Consider the following 19,942-nt stretch of genomic DNA (forward strand, 5'->3'; position numbering starts at 1 on the left):
ATGCAAAAACAAAAAGGAAAAAGAAGACGGTGCACAAGGTGCTCCAAAATAACGAGTGGATCAGAGACCTTCAGCATACAACAGGCTTCACAAGTACCCAACTGAATGAGTTCATAATACTGTGGACTCTGATCCAACAGTACGAACTAAATCCGAGCTATGAGGACAGAAGAGAATTACTTGGAAATTCACCCAGAGCGGTCAGTACACTACGGCTTCAGCTTACAAGGCCCAATTCTTAGGAGGAGTGACGGCGACTAACCTGGCATCTGTATGGCTACCTTGGGCACCACCAAAATGCAAAGTTTTTGCCTAGCTAATTCTCCAAAACAGGGTCTGAACTTCGGACAGACTAGCAAAACGTGGATGGGACCACACACCAACTTGTACCCTATGCCGATGCACAATGGAGACTGCGCATCACTTACTAGCCGAGTGCAGATACACAAAACGAATTTGGAAACTAGTAGCCCAATGGCTACCACATGAGAATCTGCACCCTGATCAATGGAAACACAGCACAACAGCCGTAGAATGGTGGACCAATATCACATCTACAACAGGAATCTCGCATAAAGCGACCAGAAGCCTCACCCTCCTTATTATGTGGGAGATATGGAATGAACGAAACTCTAGAATCTTCCGTCATCATGGTTTTACGGTGCCATCGCTAATGGCGGAAATCAAATCTTCAGCCAACCTTTGGATAGCAGCGGGGGTGAGAGACCTAGCGGGCCTTCTCGCGTATACATAATAATAATAATACCTTTTTGTCCTTTTTTTTTTTGCTTCCTTTTCTCTTTTGTCCGGTTAGCCGGTTGTACCCCTCTTTATCAATGAAATAGACACAATCTCGTGTCCTTTCGTTCAAAAAAAAATACATTAACAGTTTACCAATGGTTTATCCGACTATTAGTAACTCATCCCCTTCAGGCCAAACGAACAATCATATTCTTTGCGGAGGTTGAGCTCATTGGACTCAAAACAGTCCAGAGAAGTATGAAATGTTTGTTGTTTCCACACAGAGTATCATGCAAGCGTCTCACAGGCAGCTCCAACTCTGTAAAGATTTTGGTCACTACCTAGTCAAGCGTCATTAATGAAGGAATGTACAATACAAACATCAGTAGACATGAAAGCAGTTCGTTCAGAAAATACAAAGTTTGGGAGCCTCAAAGAGGTATCAGTGGATAGTGTGAGATACGGGGTCATTAAAAAAAACAGTGTGAGGTAGCTAAACATAAGCTCAGATGAAAACATACTGAACAAACATGGTTAGAGAAAAGGGGAAGCTAATACTATCATATTACTAGTAGCTTAAGTACTATAAAAATGACCATTCTGCAAAAGAACAGCTAACCTTGAGGATAATGTAAGTCATGTGCTAGGAAGAAGTGACTTTAGCCGGTAAGTCTCTAAAATAGCTCAAACCAATGCTTTATAGATAACCACAGGTAAAACTTGGACAATGACTAGTCGACAATTAGAGTAGTTATATTGCTGAAACAAAAAAAGTCTGCATCATGGACAACAAATGAGCATGAGTTGCAATTCTACAATCCACCTGAATGATACCAAGAATATTAAATATTTCAGGACGATAGTTGGACTTCAGGGGGCACATCACCAGCACAAGCTTTGGCATAATAAGCTGCAAGACCAGGAACTTTGTCCTTGTGACAGTCAATGAACTTCAATATGAAAGCCTCCTCTCCAATTATAGCCAATGAAAATAAGTTCATATTGCTATTCAACAATCCCTTTGCATGCAAGGCCTGCATAACCCTATGTCGTGGGAGCAGACGCTTTTCCAGGCTATATCCAAGCAGAACAATTCTTTCAAGAATATACTGAGGCTCCATCCCAACCTCATTGACAAGAAACTCAATCTTGCGGGTAATATTCTCTTCGGAGATTGATAATATACTTGGCATCTTGGACATTGCAGTATAAACATCAGACTCAGAACCACCAAGAATCCTCTTCAAGAACACAAGCTTGGCAGCAACCTTCTCTTTGGAATTACAGGCAACCAAAGACACCGCGTACTTGAAGATACGGGAAGTGCGAGGCACCCCAAGTTCGTCTGCCCGCAGCAAAAAGTCCTTCAGGCGCTCCAGGCTGAACGTTAACAACCGCGGGTTGTTTGAACACATCTGGGCAATATCTCGAACACCAAACTGACGAAACAACGCTATCTTAGGCTCGATCACCCTCTCAAGGCTCACATGTAGGAGGCTGTTGTTCCTCTTTACTGCCACCAGGACCTGCTCAAATGAGCCGTAGAACGAGATCCAGAACTGGAGCTTGGGAAGAACGTCGCAGTTGCGGAGAGAGCGTGAGCCGACCAGGAGGAAGCGAACGATCTGAGGAGCGGACAGACCGAGGCGGTCACGGAGAGCGAAAAGGCGGGGACCGATGTTGTTGGGCTTGGAGCGGAGGAGCAGCGGGTCCGCAGCGACGACGGCGGCGATGTCGGCACGGGAGAGGCCGACGCCAGAGAGCAGGGCAAGGATGGCGTCGGGGTTGGAGGCGGAGTTGAGGCGGGACCAAGCGAGGTCCTCGAATGCCTTCTTGTAAACTTGGGATGATTCATCGAACGCTTTCTTCGCCGTCTTGCGGGCTTGAGCTGGGGCGAGGCCGCAGGCGGCGACGAGGTAGTCCTCGAGGGAGAATGGGGCGGCGGCGGTGGAGAGGAGGCAGGCGGGGTGGTGGATAGCGGAAGGGAGCCGGGAGGCCGCGCGGAGGAGAGGGAGAAGGCGCGTCCGGAGGAGCAGCATGGCGGCGGCGGATGCGGCGGCGCGGCGATCCGGCGTCGCCGAGGAGGGGGTAGGTGATGGGCGTGGCCGCGTGGGTCGGGTTCGGCGCGGTCCAAGAAAACGAGTGTAATGGGCTGGGCCTCCAGTTGGATTCCAGAGAAAACAAAAGTGACGGTGGTTTCGACGTGGTGGTGGTGGCTCCATATACAGAAAATGGAATGAGACCCCACCCGTAAGTGGCTCATCAGATCACAGAGACTACAGAGGTCAGAGGATGGAAATAGCTGCAGCGAACAGGTCCTGACTGCAGAAGTCAGAGGATGTCGTTGCGGAATCTTAGGCCTTGTTTTGTTTAAGTTGGCCATGCAAAATTCCTGTTCCAGCACTGTAGCACACTGTAGCGTTTCGTTTGTATTTGTGAATTATTGTCCAAATATTGACTAATTAGGCTCAAAAGATTCGTCTCGCAAAGTACAACAAAACTGTGCAATTAGTTTTTAATTTCATCTATATTTAGTACTACATGCATGTACCGCAATTGATGTGATGGGAAATCTTCTTTTTGCATAGTGTCAAAATTGGGAGTTGGGGAGTAACTAAACATGGCCTTACCCCTTGTTTACTTCACCCCAACTCCCAATTTTAGCACTATGCAAAAAGAAGATTCCCCATCACATCAAACTTGCGGTACATGCATGGAGTACTAAATGTAGATGAAATTAAAAACTAATTGCACAGTTTTGTTGTACTTTGCGAGACGAATCTTTTAAGCCTAATTAGTCAATGTTTGGACAATAATTCACAAATACAAACGAAACGCTACAGTGTGCTACAGTGCCAGCACAGTAATTTGGCACCTCCCAATTTGACCAAACAAGGCCTTAACCTAAGGATCGGCGGCCGGAAGCTTTGTCCTCCGGCGTTTCCTCGCCGTGGACCTTGAGAGCCAACACAATTTGTTTTGATTTCTATCTAATGAGCAGATCATGCTCAGATGCAAGTCTAGATTAAAGGGGTGTTTGGAAACACCTTGTTAAAGTTTAACATCAATCACATCGGATATTTGGATGCTAATTAGAAATTTTAAACATAGGCTAATTACAAAACTAATTGCACAGATGGAGTATAATTCACGAGACGAATCTATTAAGCCTAATTAGTCCATGATTTGATAATGTGATGCTACAGTAACCATTTGCTAATGATGGATTGATTAGGCTTAATAGATTCATCTCGCGAATTAGCACAGAGTTTTGCAATTAGTTTTATAATTAGCTTATGTCTAGTTTTTCTAATTAGCATCCGAACATCCGATGTGACACTATTAAAGTTTAAAGTTTAGCTCCTCGTAATCCAAACAACCTCCAAGAAAGCACAAAGCAGCACGGCCGGGGAACCTAGACGTTCTTACTTCTTGACGTTCCATTCATTAAATTACATGAGAGGGTGGGCGAAGGCACTGAACTGCTGGCACTGCACTTGGTCCAGATGATCTCATCCATGGGACACACAGGAAACCAAAACTGACAGAAAAGCTCGACAAGGAAAGCAACAGTGACTGAAAAACCAGAAATTGGAAGGCATCATGAAAACTGTCTGAAGTCTCCACACAAACACATTTCCATAACTTGGTACTCGAATCTTCGAATCAGTGACTGTGGACTGTGAAGGCAAACAAGATTTTATAGCCTTAAACATACAATGAACATACATGCTATGGATGGAGATAGATTCTTCTTATCACAAACAACCCGTACAAAGTTAACGCTTGTGATTGGCCCATCTGATGTATTGCTTCTGCAAGTGAACTATGGAAAATTAGAAACAGGAGAATATATCAGAACATGGATAGCAACTGCACCCGCACTTCAATCAAACAATCAACATGGGGTTCTCCGGAGATCTGGGATTTCACAAGCAGCTCGAAAACAGAGGAAGCATGTGCCAACAGCAGCTTCTGTGAGCCTGCTTAGGACACACTTCAACAAGTTCTTGAACACATATCATGTATTCATGTGAACTCCATAAACCCAGAAAATGCATAGCATGAGAAATCAAAAATGCTTGTAAAGAACCCATTTTTGTTATCCATCATGCACAGAGGCTACGCAAATAAGTATCAGTTATCCATTCAGCCAAAAGAAGTGTCTGTGACAAGCTAAGTAAAACATCAGTTGAAAACTTGAAATAAGACATGCTGAGGAAGCATGGTTAGATAAAGCAGAGAGTGAAGACTGTCAAATTCCAATTGGCTTAAGTGCTACAAAAAATACTCATCCCCAGAAGAACAACTAAGTTAAGCATACTCTTTGGCCACGTGCTAGGCAGAACTGACTAATGAACACATGCAGTAAGGCTCCAGAAATGTCAAACAAGTTTCTTCATAGATAAACTTAAACCTCGACTATGAGCGTACAGAGATCACTAGTGATTCTATTGCAGAAACCAGAATTGACATAACCTATAACCCTGCACCAGCTGCTAATGAGCGTGAGTTGCAGTTCCACCATCTGCCAAAAATGAAAAAAGGGATCTGAACATTTAAAGATGTTAAAATTAGACTTTCGAGGGCACACCACCAGCACAAGCTGCGAATAGCATCTGCAACACTAGGAAATAGAATTCTTGTGACAGTTAATGAACCTCCAAATTGAATCATAATGAGTAAAAACACCTATCGATTCGGTAACTCCTATGCGTGTGTCCTCTGCTTCTCCAGTCTCCATTATGCGGTGATATTCTCCAGGCTGTTATACAAAATAGTACAGCAAAATCTTCCAAATTTATATCAAAGACCTCCAACAAATATGATATTAACTTGTCCTACTCAATAATTTTGTTGTAGTTCATAACTAAACCAAATATGATAATTCAAGAACGTAGCCAGGAGTCATACCAGTAACCGAGTCGTGAGTTCGGTAAGGCAACACCAATACATTAACAGTTTACCGATGGTTTATTCTGACTATTAGTAACTCATCCCCTTCAGGCCAAACAAACAATCATAATCTTCGCAAAGGTTGAGCAAATTGGACTAAAAACATTTCAGAGAAAGTATGAAAACTTAGTTGTTTTTACACACAGCATTATGCAAGTGTCTCACAGGGAGCTCCAACTCTGTAGAGATTTTGACCACTACCTAGTCAAGCGTCATTAATGAACGAATGTACAAGATAAACAACAGTAGACATGAAAGCAATTCGTTCAGAAAATACAAAAAATTGGGAACCTCATGGAAGTATCAGTGACTAGTGTGAGATACGGGCATTCAAAAAAAAGTAGTGTGCGGTACTTAAACATAAGCTCAGATGAAAACATACTTTAACAAACATGGTTAGAGAAAAGGGGAAGCTAACACTATCATATTACTCGTAGCTTAAGTACGATAAAAATGACCATTCTGCTGAAGAAGAAGAACAGCTAACCTTGAGGATATGCAAGTCCTGTGTTAGGAAGAAGTGACTATACTCGTACAACAAGTCTCTAGAATAACTCAAACCAATGCCATATAGATAACCACAGCTAAAAACTTGGACAATGACAAGTCAACAATCAAAGTAGTTATATTGCTGAAACAATAATTCGGAAGTTTGTATCACGGACAACAAATGAGCATGGGTTGCAATTCTACAATCCACCTGAATGATACCAAGAATATTAAATATTTCAGGACAATAGTTGGACTTCAGGGGGCACATCACCATCACAAGCTGTGGCATAATAACCTGCAAGGCCAGGAACAGAGTCCTTGTGACAGTCAACGAACTTCAATCTGAAAGCCTCCTCTCCAATTACAGCCAATGAAAACAAGTTCATATTGCTATTCAACAATCCCTTTGCCTGCAGGGCCTTCACAACCCTATGACGTGGGAGCAGACGCTTTTTCAAGCTATATCCAAGCAGAATAGGCCTTTCCAGAATGTACTGTGGCTCCATTCCAACCTCATTGACTAGAAACTCTATCTTGCGGGTAAGATTCTCATCAGAGATTCCTAAAATAGTTGGCACCTTGGACATTGCAATGGAAACCTCAGCCTCAGAACAACCAAGAGTCCTCTTAAAGAACTCAAGCTTGGCAGCAACCTTCTCTTTGGAATTACCGGCGACCAAAGACACCGCGTACTTGAACATCCGTGAAGTGCGAGGCACCCCAAGTTCTTCCGCCCGCAGCAAACAGTCCTTCAGGCGCTCCAGGTTGAATGTAAGCAACCGCGGGGTGTTTGAACACAGCTGGACAATATCTTGAACACCAATCTGACGAAACAAAGCTATATTAGGCTTGATCACACTCTCAAGACCCACCCTTAGGAGGCTGTTGCTCCTCTTTACGACCACCAGGACCTGCTCAAATGAGCCGTAGAAGGAGATCAAGAACTGGAGCTTGGGAATGACATCGTGGCAGAGAGCGTCTGAGCCGACCAGGAGGAAGCGAACGATCTGAGGAGGGGATAGACCGAGGCGGTCACGGAGAGCGAGGAGGCGGGGGCCTACGGTCTTCACCGAGGAGTGGAGGAGCAGCGGATCGGCGGCGACGACGGCGGCGATGTCGGCGCGGGAGAGGCCGACGCCGGAGAGCAGGGCGAGGATGGCGTCCGGGTTCTTCGATGCGGAGTTGAGGCGGGGATAGGAGAACTCCTCGATTGGTTTCCTTGATCGTTTGGCTGCCTCATCGAATGCCTGCTGAGACGCCTTGCGGGCTTGGGCTGGGGTGAGGCCGCAGGCGGCGACGAGGTAGTCCTCGAGCTCGAGGGAGAAGGGCGCGGGAGAGGTGGAGGTGGAAGTAGAAAGGAGGAGGCAGGGGCGGGGGTGGATAGTGGACGCGGCGCGGAGCAGAGGGAGGATGCGATCCCGGAGGTGCAGCATGATGGCGGCGGCGGAGGGGCGGCGCTAGGTCGTCTCGCCGGCAGTGACAGGAGCAGCACGGCCCGTCGCCACTGCTCAACAAACAAGTCCGGAAGTGCCCACTCCCCCACTAGGCCCCATAGGCCCACACCGGTTCGCCTGGGCCACCTGGGCAGATGTCGCTGCAAATTGAGCCCGCAGATCCACTTAGCTGCATTACTGATTTCTGGAATGTGGAATCTCTCGCCTCAGCAGCTCCACGCCTCCACGGGCACAGGCGCACAGAGACGGGTGCATTTGTTTTTTTTTTAATACAAAGTTTAGCTGCTAAATTTGTAGAATTAGTTTCCACAGCAAATTCGAGTCTATTGGTTCCTTGATTGTGTAGATTTGACAAGCTTTTTCAAAGAAATACAGGCAATTTGTAGGGTATTCAGCAAATTTTGAGATACATGATCGCTTAGCTTGGTTAAGTACATCAAACCGTTCAGGGAAAAAGTACCAATGTGTTGAACAGGTATAGAGGAAAAAAAAACTTTCCAAAGAGTCCTTGCAGTTCCATATGCGATACTTATCTAGTTTCTCTCAATCCTAGATTCTGAAACTTGGTACGATCCTGAGACTTAGGGGTGTTTAAACGTGAGGTACTAACCTTTAGAAGGGGTCACATCGGATGTTCGGACGTTAATTAGGAGGACTAAATATGAGCTAATTATAAAACTAGCTGCAGAACCCCTATACTAATTCGCGAGACGAATCTATTAAGCCTAATTAATCCATCATTAGCAAATGGTTACTGTAGCACCACATTATCAAATCATGGATTAATTAGGCTTAATAGATTCGTCTCGCGAATTCGACTCCATCTGTGTAATTAGTTTTGTAATTAAACTAATTACAAATGGTATGACATTATCGTATAGAATCGATAGAGTATAATTTACCCTTCTTTTTGCTGATTATTTATAAATGCGACAGAGTATCATTTTCACTTCATATTTTCCTGCTATAATGTAAATGCAGTAAGTACCATATTTCGTTTACTATTTTTTTCAAGCTATTTCCCACCTTTTTGTTAACTCGAAAGGCAACTTGGCAATGTTTTGCATCTTTTGAACGCGAAACACATGCGGAATAAGTACCGTTTTATTTAATTTCTTTTGTAAGAAATACTATTAATTCTACAAATTATGTTTTAATTATTTTCTCCAATCAGAAATATAATAGGACAACACAGTCTACAATATAACATTTTGACTAGCTTTGTCTACAAAAATATATTATCTATAATGGAAATAGTTTTATATAATTACGAAGGTAAATTTTTTTACAAATCTAGTGAAGTCAGTTTTACATTGTAAATTAACACCCCCCCCACACACACACACAAAAAAAAAAGGTTCATTCTAAATCAAATTCATTTTAACTTTGACCATGGATATCAAAAATCAACCAATTCTACAACATAACGCTTGTACCATTAGATTCATTAGGAAAAGTAATTTCATAATAGAAAACCTTTCCTATATGGAATAATATATTTCTATAGAAATTGATTGTCAAAATATCACCTTATAGACCATGTCAAAGCCCTAAATTGCTTACATCTGTGATTGGAGGGAGTATTAGATATTGATCGAAGGCAATACATAATTTGTTATATGAAACAAAAGCTGCTGGATTGTGCAAGATGAAAGCAGCACGATTTGCATACAGCAAACCAATCTATTATCATGTTGCAATTCATAACTCAAACCACATATGATGATTCAATCATGTAGCTAGCAGTCGTAGCAGGACACAAGCAGTCAGTTGTGTTGGTTACTATCCCCTTCAGGCCAAATAGACAAACATCTCTGTTGAGAAGGCTAAGGTCATAAGCATCAAAACAGTCCAGAAAAAAAAAAGCATGAACATTCTGCAGTTCTTACAAATAGTTTAACGCAAGTGTGTCATAGGGAGTTCCTTCTTGGCAGTGATTTCCATTACCTAGTTAACCATCAATAAAGTAAGGTACAATATAAAGCGGAGTAGACATAAAAGTAATCCATTCAGCTAAATACAAAATTGGGGAAGCCTCATTGAAGTATCAGTCACTCTGAGATGCAAAAACATACTGAACAAGAAAGGTAAGACAAAAGGGGAGGCAAATACTGAAAAATTCCTAGTAGCTTAAGTACTATAACGTGGACTAGCTAACTTGAGGATAATCTTCAGCCATGTTCTAGGAGCAGAAGTGACTAACTAGTACACTCGTGCAGTAAGGATCTAGAATAACTCAACCAGAATGCATAGTATATGACATATACCAAGAGAACCATTATAAACCACCATGCATCATGCTTGTTATCCATCACCCACAGGCTAAAAGAGTAGAAAAAATTGTGAGAGAAATTCATTCTTAAAATCATAGAACTAACCAAAATGCTAATAAACAAGTTTGATACATAGATTTAAGGACAATTGGTTTCCTTATCTGAATGGTATATTTCCAGAAGAGATATGTTCTGTGTATATGAGAGATCAATTTCCATAATCTTAGGTGGCCAAGTCAAGATCGCCCTATAAATGGGACATATTCTCTCTATAATATTACATGAAAAATGAACGAGCAACAAATTAGTACTCTGTCAAGGGAAGTATTCTCCATTACTACTTGCCATCTATTTTCAGCTGTTAGTATCTCAGACAACCATCTTAGGTACATGAGCGGAGGTCCATAGTACCAAAAAATTTCTTAGAAATCAAGAATGCTATGTCAGCCCTTACAACTGCAGCTTTATAAAATCGTTGGAGTCTCTTCTCAGTAGTAATTTAGGCCACAACCTGAAAGCACTAATTCAGCCTCAGTGAAGTAGAATGCAAACATCAGCATATATAAAAATAATTCCATCAGCTAGTGGGAGCCAAGTGCCTAAGTAAAACATCAATTGACATAACACATAGCAAACAAACATGGTTAAGTAAAATGAAAAGACTTACTGCCAAATTTCAAGCTTTAGTGCTACAACAAAGACCTATCTGCAGTAGAACAACTAAGTGAGGGGTAATCTTCAGCCATGTGCTAGTCAGAAGAAGCGACTAACAAACACGTGCAGTAAGGCACCAGAACAAGTCAAACCAGCTCCATCATAGATAACCAGAGTTTGAACTTGGACATTGCAGTCGCAGATCACTAGTGGTTCTATTGCAGAAACCAGAATTGATAAAGCCTGCCCCATGGACAACTGCTAATGAACCTGTTGCAGTTCCACTATCCACCTAAAATACAAAATGGTATATCCAAATTAGACTCTAGAGGGCACAACACCAGCACGTTTTGTGACATAAGTATCTTCAAGGACAGGAACAGAGTCCTCGTGACAGTCGATGACCTTCAATTTGAACCTATTACCCCATGCCCTTCAGGTCAAACAGGCAATCGTCTTTGGTTTCTGAGATGAGGCCCATGGCAGACACAAAAGGAGAGCAAGTAGAAGCATTAATCCTAATTAACGACACTGGTTTTTCACAAGTGTTTCCTAGAGAACTCTTCCATGTAGAGTAGCCCATTCAACTAGACATTAAATAGCAAGCCTCAAAGACGTATCAGTGACTAGTGTGAGTTATGTCCACATCAGTTGGATACAAACATACCGATCAAACACGATCAGAAAGAAGGGGAAACAAGAGGCAATCTGGCTTGCTTGAGCTCGCATTGTAAAACCTGGAAATCACAGGCATCGAGGCAGGTAGCAAAGCAACCAAACGACAGGACCATGATGATTTCTTGCCAGGCCAGGCCAGGCCAGGCAAGCAGCTGGTGAGAGATCCAAACATGCCCTAAATACTATCTATATCCCGTTGCTTTAACTAGGACCCATCCGCAGAAGGATAATCCTTGGCCATTTCTAGGCAGAAATGACTAGCACACACATAAAGTAACGGTCCAGAACAAGTCAAACAAGTTCCATCATAGATAGCCAAAACTCAAATTTGTACAGCGAGCAGTAATAAGTAGTAGTTCTATTGCTGAAACTAAAAAAATCGAGGATGCCTGTTCCATGGACAGACCCAAACGAGAATGAGTTGCAATTCTACCATCCACCTGAACGATAAAATGAATCTTAAATACTTCATGGCGTTAATGTTCAACGCCTAACCTGCACGCTAGCTGCAGCATAAATCTCTGCAAGCCCAGGAACAGAGTCCTTGTGACAGTTGATGAACTTCAATTTGAAAGTCTTCTCTGGAATTTTGCATAAGGAATAAAAGTCCTTGTTGCTACTTAGCAATCCCTTTTCCTGCAGGACCTTCATGACAGTATGCCGGGGTATCATACGCTTCTCCAGGCTTAATGCAAACAGGTAGGGCCTTTCAACAATGTACCGTGGTTCCAGCCTAACCTCATTGATCAGGAACTCAATCTTGCGGAGAAGAATCTCTGGGGAAAATCCTAAAATTAATGGCAACCTGGAGACTGCAATGGAGACCTTGGAACAATCAAGCGTCCTCTTCAAAAAGTCAAGCCTGGCAGCAACCTTCTCTCTAGAATTACTCACGACCACCGCCACCGCATACTTGAACATCCGCGAAGTGCGAGGCACCCCAAGTTCTTCTGCCCGCAGCAAAAACTCCTTCACGCGCTCCTGGTTGAACGAAAGCAACCTTGGGACGTTTGAACACAGCTGGGCAATGTCTCGAACACTTAGACCGCACTGATGAAGCAACGCTATGTTAGGCTCGATCACCCTCTCAAGGCTCGAACTTAGAAGGTTGATGTTCCTCTTTACGACCACCAGGAGCCGCTCAAACGAGCCGTAGAAGGAGATCAAGAACTCGACATGGGTGGCGACGTTGACGCTGCGTAGACCGCGGGAGCCGACCAGGAGGAAGCGAGCGACCTGGGGAGTGGACAGACCGGCGTGGTCGCGGAGAGCTAGGATGCGGGGGCCGATTTTCTCCACACGGCATCGGAGGATCAGTGGGTCGGCTGCGACGATGGCGGCGATGTCGGCGCGGGAGAGGCCAAAGCCGGAGAGCAGGGCGAGGACGGCGTCCGGGTTGGATGCAGAGTTGAGGCGGGAGCAGGAAAACTCCTCGAATGGTTTCCCCGCGAGCTTGGATGCCTTGCAGAACGCCTGCTTGGACGCCTTCCGGGCTTGGGCTGGGGTAAGGCTGCAGGCGGCGACGAGGTAATCCTCGAGGGAGAAGGGCGCGGGGGCAGTGGAGGTGGAGAGGAGGAGACGGGCGCGGGGGTGGATTGGGGAGGGTAGCGGGGAGGCGACGCGGAGGAAACGGAGGAGGTGATTTTGGAGGCGGAGCATGATGGCGGCGGCGGCGGCGACGCGGCGGTCCTCGCCGATTTGAGGGGAGGAGGAGGCGGGTCGGCGAGAAGAGCTAGAGCCGACCAGCCCTTTCCACCGTCTGCTACCACCACGAACGAAGAAGAGCTGAAGCGGCAAGAGAGCACACACCCCAGTAGAATGTTGGCGTACAGGCCCGCTAATGAAATGGGCCAAATCTTCGTCTGCTTCGGCCACCGGTCCACTTGAACCCTGGAAAGTGTAAAGCCGATACCGTCGGCCGCCGTTTCCCCCTCCGCTGCCGCCGCCGCTGCCGCCGCCGCAGGTGCCATGATCCGCCAACTCCGGCAGCGCATCTTCCCTCTTGTCCTCCACTCCCTATCCCGCGCCCCCGGCCCCCACATCTCCTCTCCCCTCGTCTCTCTCCGCAGCTACCTCTCCACCACCGCATCCACCATCTCCCCCAAACCCTTCGTCGTCGAGGACTATCTCGTCGCCACCTGCGGCCTCTCCCGAGCCCAGGCCCTCAAGGCGTCCAAGAAGATCTCCCACCTCAAGTCCCCCTCCAAGCCCGACGCCGTCCTCGCCTTCCTCGCCGGCCTCGGCATCCCCCGCGCCGACGTCGCGAGACTCGTTGCCGGCGACCCGCGGTTCCTCTGCGCCAGAGTGGAGAGGACCCTCGCTCCCCGCGTCGCGGAGCTCAGCGACCTCGGTCTGTCGCGCTCTGAGATCGCGCGCTTCATCCCGGTCGCCATTTATTCCTTCCGCAGGTGCTCCCTCAGCCGGACGGTTAATTTCTGGCTTCCGGTCTTTGGCTCCTTCGATAAGTTGCTCGGAGGCCTCAGGAACAATGCCGGTATCTTCAGTGTCGACTTCGAGAATGTGGCCAAGCCCAACCTCGACTTTCTCCAGCAGTGTGGGGTAAGTGCTTGTGAAATTGCTGGTGCGAATGTGTACTCCAGCCGACTGCTCACTATGAAGCCCGATTGTCTCCGTGAAGCTGCTAAGCGAGTGGAGGAGTTAGGCATTAAGCGGAACTCACCAATGTTCCGCTATGCACTTTGTTTAGTCGCTTTCATGAGCAAACAGGATGTTGCTAAGAAAATAGGGGTCTTAAAGACGCTTGGGTTTTCACAACACCATGTGTCGAAGATTGTGAGGAAAGCGCCACTTGTCTTGGGTGCAAGTGAGGACAGGATTCGGAGAGTTGTAGATTTCTGGATGAGGGATGTTGGCCTTGAGTTACAGTACATTGCACAAAGGCCGGCACTGATCATGTATAGCCTTGAGCGACGGTTATTGCCCCGCCATCGTCTGCTCAATGTTCTCAGGGCAAAGCGTTTGCGGAATCTTGAGTTAAATTACTATACAGCAGCAATGGGTGAGAAGACTTTCGTGGAAAAGTTTGTGACTCCATATAAGGACATTGTCCCAAGCCTTGCTGAAGATTATGGCTCTGGACATTCCAGTATGAGTGGGCTGCTTGTAAAGGAGTGTTAACTGGATGAGGGTAAATCTTGTTCCCGAAAAGTACAAGTTGATTGTTGCAGAGGCCATTACCTCAACTGATTCCAGTAATCTTTCCAATTTTCTATGGGGACACATATTGATATTGACATGCTATTTGGTTCTCCGTATCACTCTTAACGTTTAAGCTACATGCTTGTGGTCAAATTAGTATTATTATTTGGTTAGTAATGAATGCCGGAACAGATTATGGAGTATAACAAACTAGCAGCTTGCTTTCTGTGAGCATGTGATCCTGCTTTTTTCAGATGCATTCTTGTATAAGAAAGTTGATGTTGACTTCTCGAAGGCATAAGTGGCAAGCTACGTGGAGAATTTAGACCTAAATCTTGTGCGCCCACCAGCCTACTTGGTTCTGACTCAGTTGCTGCAGTAGAGATATGCTTGTCGGTCATTAAAATTGTGGAAGTGTATTTGAAGATTCAATTGGCAATCAGTTCATGATCGATCACTTTGCTTGCTATGCACAAAAAGAAGAAATTGATCATGCTGCAATTTCATCCTCTGCGGTTCGAGAAGTCTGAAATGAATCATAAGTAATGTATTTACCTTTGTTTGATGATCATAGTATCATACTATTTTACTTGAAATTTATACAAAGTCATCTGCTCTTGTTCTATAGGCTGGCTGGATGTTGTATTATGTTGATGCTATTGCTGCATTTATCATTTAGGTCTTGTGTCTTTCATTGAATCACTTTGCGTTAATAATAAACTGTTGATGGTTTTGTTTATTTTGATAAGGCACATCCTCTCTTTCTTATTATTACTACTTTTGTTCCTAGGATTGCTTGTCTTTGCGTATGCCAAGCAACTTATGGTTATCATAAAGGAACTGCCTAATTGTGTTAACTTTATAATTGTTTTTTTTCCTTCTAATTCATGGCGTACACCAAAAGTTCAGTGTTTATCCTGTGTTGCCTGACATCTTTATTTATCATTCTTTTTAGGATTTACATGACTGCATTAGTTTACTTCTGCACAGTTTTTTTTTCTTTGTTCGATCAGTTTCTTCTTGGGACCCTTATTTCATTCTGTGAGATGGCTGGCATCCAATCCAAGCATGCAGCATTACCACACCTGAACATATCATGATGAGTTGATGGGTTAAAACATTCTTCCAGATTTTGATATTGCTTCTTAGTAGTACTAACATTTTGATGTTTCTCTGCCCTATACTGCTTCCAGTGTTCTCGTGACGCTCACAAAGACTGGCTATGGCCTATGGGTGCTGGCTTCTACTCCCTCCGTTTCAGATTACTATTCGTTTTAGCTTTCCTAGATACATCATTTTTGCTATGTATTTAGACATACATATATAACTAGGTGCATATAAAAAATTGTGTATCTAGAAAAGCCAAAACGAATAGTAATTTGGGACGTAATAACTTAAGCTATTATTTCTAGCATGCCATGTGATTTTTTTACTAGAAAATTCAACCATGCAAACGTGGTTGAATTTACCGAATTTTCTGGTTCAAGCAAGCAAAGCAAACCAACATATCGACAAGCGATATATATTGGGCGGGCGCCCTTTTTTGGGAAGAAAGAGTATGGAAATATTGTTTCACTATAGTGGGAGCATGGTAAATATATATACACACACACACGTGTTTGGAGCTAGCGAACCAGATGAAGTTTACGCTTTTGAATGCTTCATCGACGGTTCAAGCGGACCGAATGGAATAGGAATACAAAATACGGCCCACATATATAACGGGCCTATAGTGCCCTAGGCCCATTTGGATTGAAACGTCCGAATTTATATTATGGGCTCACAACGCCGTCCCATGCAAGGCCTAGTTCGGATTTGTCAGTTGTTGATCACATTTGTACTTATGTTCTTTTTAAAAAAAAACCGCGTTTGAGTTGATCAAATAAGCTTGAGTTCCATTTAAAAAAATCAGCTCCATCGATTTAATAGAATCCTAGTATTCTTTTGAAAAAAAAACCTCAGTTATTTCTAAACATAAATAGACGCTTCCAGTGGATCTAAAATGGAAAGAAAGAAAAAACTGAAAAAAGTTGTGGAGGTTACAGGTTTACCCCTAGATGCCAGTGGGCATGAATGTACTACACCACAACGGTCTTCTGCCAAGCTTCTCCTCATATGAAGCCTACATTCGGATAACACTCATATTCGCTGAAGTCTTTTACAAGAGTAACAGCTGGAACCATGGCAATCAACGTTCCTACATGCATTTCCATACTCATTTACTCCCCATCTGTTGCGTTAGTGACTGGGATCATGTATACAACCTCAGATTTCTGTACCTGTTCATAGATTTTTACATAGGTATTCCACAATTCAAAGAGACAAAAGCTAGGACAGAATTGAGTATTCCTCCCAAATAATACAAATCAATCGATTGAAGCCACAATATCATAAAAAACAGGGTTCTCCCACGGAAAAAACACTTTCAAACAGAAGTGACTAAAGGGAGGACAGAGGACCAAATTTTAGATGAAAGATGGATAGCATCGACAAAATACAACATCTGGCCACAATACCAACAAAACAGAAAACAAAGGACTTATAAAATTTCAGCAAAATCATAGAATGATCGAATAAAGGAGAATACCCTACTTATAAATCGTTTATAACTAATCTGATTTCTTCTTATTCTACATTGGAAGTAAACCCACCACTCACAAACTGAGTGCCTGTATAACTGTGCAAATAAGCTTTAACAATTTTCATTGCCGAAAAATCCCCTAAAATGTAGCAGCTGGGGCGGATGCAATTAGACCCATAAATGCACAAGACATTTTGAACCTTTGAGAAGTCAACAGATATAAGTACTTAAATAAGAAGAAACCTAGAAATGGCTGAAAACATCAGTGTCATTATTTGAGGAAAAACAGCAGGATCACATACAGAAAATGAGCTATTTATCTTGTACTCACTAACTTTTTGCTACTTCCATAACTGAATGTCTGATTCAAATAAAACAATAGATCACAAGCATGTAGCTAGAGTCATATCAGGCGCCAAATGATGATGTCTGATAGGGCATATCACTATATTATACATGTTTACCAATAGAAACCAGAATGATTGACACTTTGACAGCACATATTAACGGAACAATGAACCTTGATGTTCTTCCTTCCAGTGCACTAACGAATTTGTACCTTCCCAGAACAAACTTAGCAACTTAGCATCACGCAGTTCAGATTTCCTGCAAAGCAGCCCCACTTGGAGCCTTCCCAGAACATCTGGAAGCATAATCATCAGCGAGGCCTGGGACGCGGTCCTTAAAGGGATGCATAAACTTCTGCAAAAAAATCCTCTCAGCCAACTTGGCTGTGTAGTAGTAGTCAACATCAACATTCAGCAATCCCTTCTCTCTCAGAACCTTGAGCAGCCAATGCCGGGGCAACAACCGGCGCTCAAGGCTATACATAAACAGCGCTGGCCTTTGCACAATGTACGGTGCCTCCAGACCGACGTCCCTCATCAAGAAATGCATAACTCGCCGAATCTTTTCCTCAGTTAAGGGCAGAACAAGTGGCGCCTTCCTCACGATTACTAGCACTTGATCCTGTGAAAAGCCAAACTTCTGAAACAGTTCTAATTTCCTAGTGACATCCTCCTTGCTCATAAAAGCAACCAAAGCAAGTGCACGGCGGAACATCTGCGATCCCCGCTTCAGGCCTAACTCCTCCACCCGCTCGGCGGCTTCCTGGAGAGACTTGGGGTTCATAATGAACAGCCGGCTGGAGTACAAATTCATACCGGGAATTTCACAGGCACCTATCCCACATTGCTGGAGGAAGGCCAAGTTGGGCTTGGCCACACCCTCGATGTCAACACTGAGGATACCGCGGTTCATCCTGAGGGCCTGCAGGAGCTTATTGAAGGAGCCAAAGACCTCAAGCCAGAAACCCACTGTGCGGCGCAGGGAGCTGCAGCGCGAGGTATAGAAGTAGGGGATGATGCGCGCGAGCTGGGGATGCGACAGGCCGAGGCCTCCGAGCTCGGCGACGCGAGGAGCTAGAGTCCTCTCCACGCTGGCGCACAGACACCGCGGGTCGACGGCAACAACGGCCGCGATGTCAGAGCGGGGGATGCCGAGGTCGGAGAGGAAGGCGAGGACGGCGTCGGGCTTGGTGAGGTCCTTGAGGTAGGAGAGCTTCTTGTGCGCCTTGACGGCCTGGGTCCGGGTGAGGCCGCAGGTGGCGACGAGGTAGTCCTCGACGGCGAAGGGTTTAGCCGAAATAGTGGATGCGGCGCTGGAGATAGCGCGATGGCGGTGGAGAAAGAAGAGCGGAGTAGCTTGCGAGGCCGGGAGGCGGGGTGGGGTTTGAAGGACAAGAGGAAAGATGCATCTCCGCAGGTGCCAGATCATGGCGGCGGCGGCGGCGGCGGCGGCCGGCTAAACGGCTGCCAACAAAGTCGTTTTTTTAGCTGAACAAAGTCTTATTTCTTCAAGGCTTCGCTGGTCCAAGTGGGCTGGAGTCCGGAGCAATCGAAAACCTGGCCCATAGATTTAGGGGACCTGCATTAGGCCCAGTGTGTCTGAAACCGTATTAAAAGCCCACAAACGAGCGTGCAATTTAGGCGTAGGCTGACCATGCATTCAACTCACCTCACAATTGTGTTTAATTCATTAATCCAGAGAAAAAACATTTGAAAACTACATTCATATGGCATTCATCTAGATCTAGGCTGAAGTCCCAGCGTGATAACAACTGGACCCGTAGTAACATCAACTTGGGGTCCTACTTGTTCATGCACCTCCATTTTGTACAATTATTGTTGCACCAGTTTCCATCCGCCAACTATGCCACACGCCCTCCTTCCTCCGCCGCCGCCCCACGTACCGCCGGCGACGACGGCGGCCCCCTCACCTTTGCGCCTCCTCCACATATCCCTAACCCACCAACAACCCTAGCAACAGTGCCCCCCACCACCGGCCACCCCGCGCACGCGGTCCTCCTAGGAGAAGTTCTTCTCCTCCTCCCCGCCACCACCTCCCCAAGACGGCCGGCCGGCACCCCTCGACGACGACTGGGTGCCGGATTCGCCGGATTTGCGCATCACGTCACCTAATCTGCGCTCCCCCACGACGGATCCGGAGCCAACTGCCCTGGAGCGGCACCTTGCCAGAGGAGCTTCCTACGCGGAGCTCGTCAGAAGAGGGGCCTTCAATTCCTCCACAGGCCCATCCGTCCAGCACTACAGAGAAGACCAGCGTGTCCCTGCCAGAGGAAGAAGCAGTAACTCCGATGAAGCGATAGCTCCATGACGCAATCACCACTCAGCGGCGTCAACGGCATGCCAGGCCGGGGCCAAGCGGGACACGACGCCACGACATCCAACACGAGCACCAGCTCAGCAACCTCCAATGCGGCAGGAATGGCAGCCAGTGATGCACCGTAGGGTGCGTCTGCGTGCACCGCCCAAGAAGCCGCGACGCGACGGTGAGGTGAACGCCGCTACAGGAATGCTTCAAGGAAGCCACCTACCAAAGCTCTGCTCACCTTCAATCGAGCGACCGCGGGGCACTGCTTCGTTTGCCTAGCG

General features: G+C 45.5%; 5 protein-coding genes across 9 annotated transcripts; 1 reads left to right on the forward strand and 4 right to left on the reverse strand.

Moving 5' to 3' along the window:
- Window positions 1-1,421: 1,421 nt before the first annotated feature.
- LOC117851479 (transcription termination factor MTERF8, chloroplastic) lies at window positions 1,422-2,897 on the reverse strand. Its single transcript, XM_034733305.2, has one exon. It carries the CDS (start codon window positions 2,778-2,780, stop codon window positions 1,593-1,595), a length of 1,188 nt encoding a protein of 395 aa, XP_034589196.1. The 5' UTR covers window positions 2,781-2,897; the 3' UTR covers window positions 1,422-1,592.
- Window positions 2,898-6,297: 3,400 nt separating this feature from the next.
- Window positions 6,298-7,715, reverse strand: LOC117854145 (uncharacterized). The gene has a single exon (XM_034736444.2). The coding sequence runs from the start codon at window positions 7,620-7,622 to the stop codon at window positions 6,426-6,428; it is 1,197 nt and encodes a 398-aa protein (XP_034592335.1). The 5' UTR covers window positions 7,623-7,715; the 3' UTR covers window positions 6,298-6,425.
- Window positions 7,716-9,231: 1,516 nt separating this feature from the next.
- LOC117852594 (transcription termination factor MTERF8, chloroplastic) lies at window positions 9,232-13,052 on the reverse strand. Of its 5 annotated transcripts, none has more exons than XR_004639885.2 (4): window positions 11,744-13,052; window positions 10,371-10,427; window positions 9,533-9,590; window positions 9,232-9,457 (listed from the first exon to the last, which is right to left on the reverse strand). XR_004639885.2 is itself a non-coding variant. In XM_034734747.2 (2 exons), the coding sequence occupies exons 1-2, from the start codon at window positions 12,905-12,907 to the stop codon at window positions 10,416-10,418; spliced, it is 1,176 nt and encodes a 391-aa protein (XP_034590638.1). In that variant the 5' UTR covers window positions 12,908-13,052; the 3' UTR covers window positions 9,232-10,415. The 5 variants fall into 5 exon arrangements, 2 of the variants coding, with proteins under 2 accessions (XP_034590638.1, XP_034590635.1); XR_004639884.2 differs by having other exon boundaries at window positions 10,371-10,436; XR_011898004.1 differs by having other exon boundaries at window positions 9,533-10,436.
- A 27-nt stretch (window positions 13,053-13,079) lies between these two features.
- Window positions 13,080-15,146, forward strand: LOC117853388 (transcription termination factor MTERF8, chloroplastic). Its single transcript, XM_034735764.2, has one exon. The coding sequence runs from the start codon at window positions 13,217-13,219 to the stop codon at window positions 14,384-14,386; it is 1,170 nt and encodes a 389-aa protein (XP_034591655.1). The 5' UTR covers window positions 13,080-13,216; the 3' UTR covers window positions 14,387-15,146.
- Window positions 15,147-17,238: 2,092 nt separating this feature from the next.
- On the reverse strand, window positions 17,239-18,836 carry LOC117853389 (transcription termination factor MTERF8, chloroplastic). The gene has a single exon (XM_034735765.2). It carries the CDS (start codon window positions 18,762-18,764, stop codon window positions 17,586-17,588), a length of 1,179 nt encoding a protein of 392 aa, XP_034591656.1. The 5' UTR covers window positions 18,765-18,836; the 3' UTR covers window positions 17,239-17,585.
- Window positions 18,837-19,942: the final 1,106 nt, after the last annotated feature.

Source organism: Setaria viridis, chromosome 4 (genome assembly GCF_005286985.2).
Source record: "Setaria viridis chromosome 4, Setaria_viridis_v4.0, whole genome shotgun sequence".
Taxonomy (NCBI): Eukaryota; Viridiplantae; Streptophyta; class Magnoliopsida; order Poales; family Poaceae; genus Setaria; species Setaria viridis.

Excerpts from the sequence above, each read along its gene's own strand:
- LOC117851479 (XM_034733305.2), bottom strand. The coding sequence starts at position 2,780 with ATGCTGCTCCTCCGGACGCGCCTTCTCCCTCTCCTCCGCGCGGCCTCC.
- LOC117854145 (XM_034736444.2), bottom strand. The coding sequence starts at position 7,622 with ATGCTGCACCTCCGGGATCGCATCCTCCCTCTGCTCCGCGCCGCGTCC.
- LOC117852594 (XM_034734744.2), bottom strand. The coding sequence starts at position 12,907 with ATGCTCCGCCTCCAAAATCACCTCCTCCGTTTCCTCCGCGTCGCCTCC. Across the intron at positions 10,863-11,743 it reads ATGCTGCAGCTAGCGTGCAG|GTGGATAGTGGAACTGCAAC; the intron begins GTTAGGCGTTGA and ends TTTGTATTTTAG.
- LOC117853388 (XM_034735764.2), top strand. The coding sequence starts at position 13,217 with ATGATCCGCCAACTCCGGCAGCGCATCTTCCCTCTTGTCCTCCACTCC.
- LOC117853389 (XM_034735765.2), bottom strand. The coding sequence starts at position 18,764 with ATGATCTGGCACCTGCGGAGATGCATCTTTCCTCTTGTCCTTCAAACC.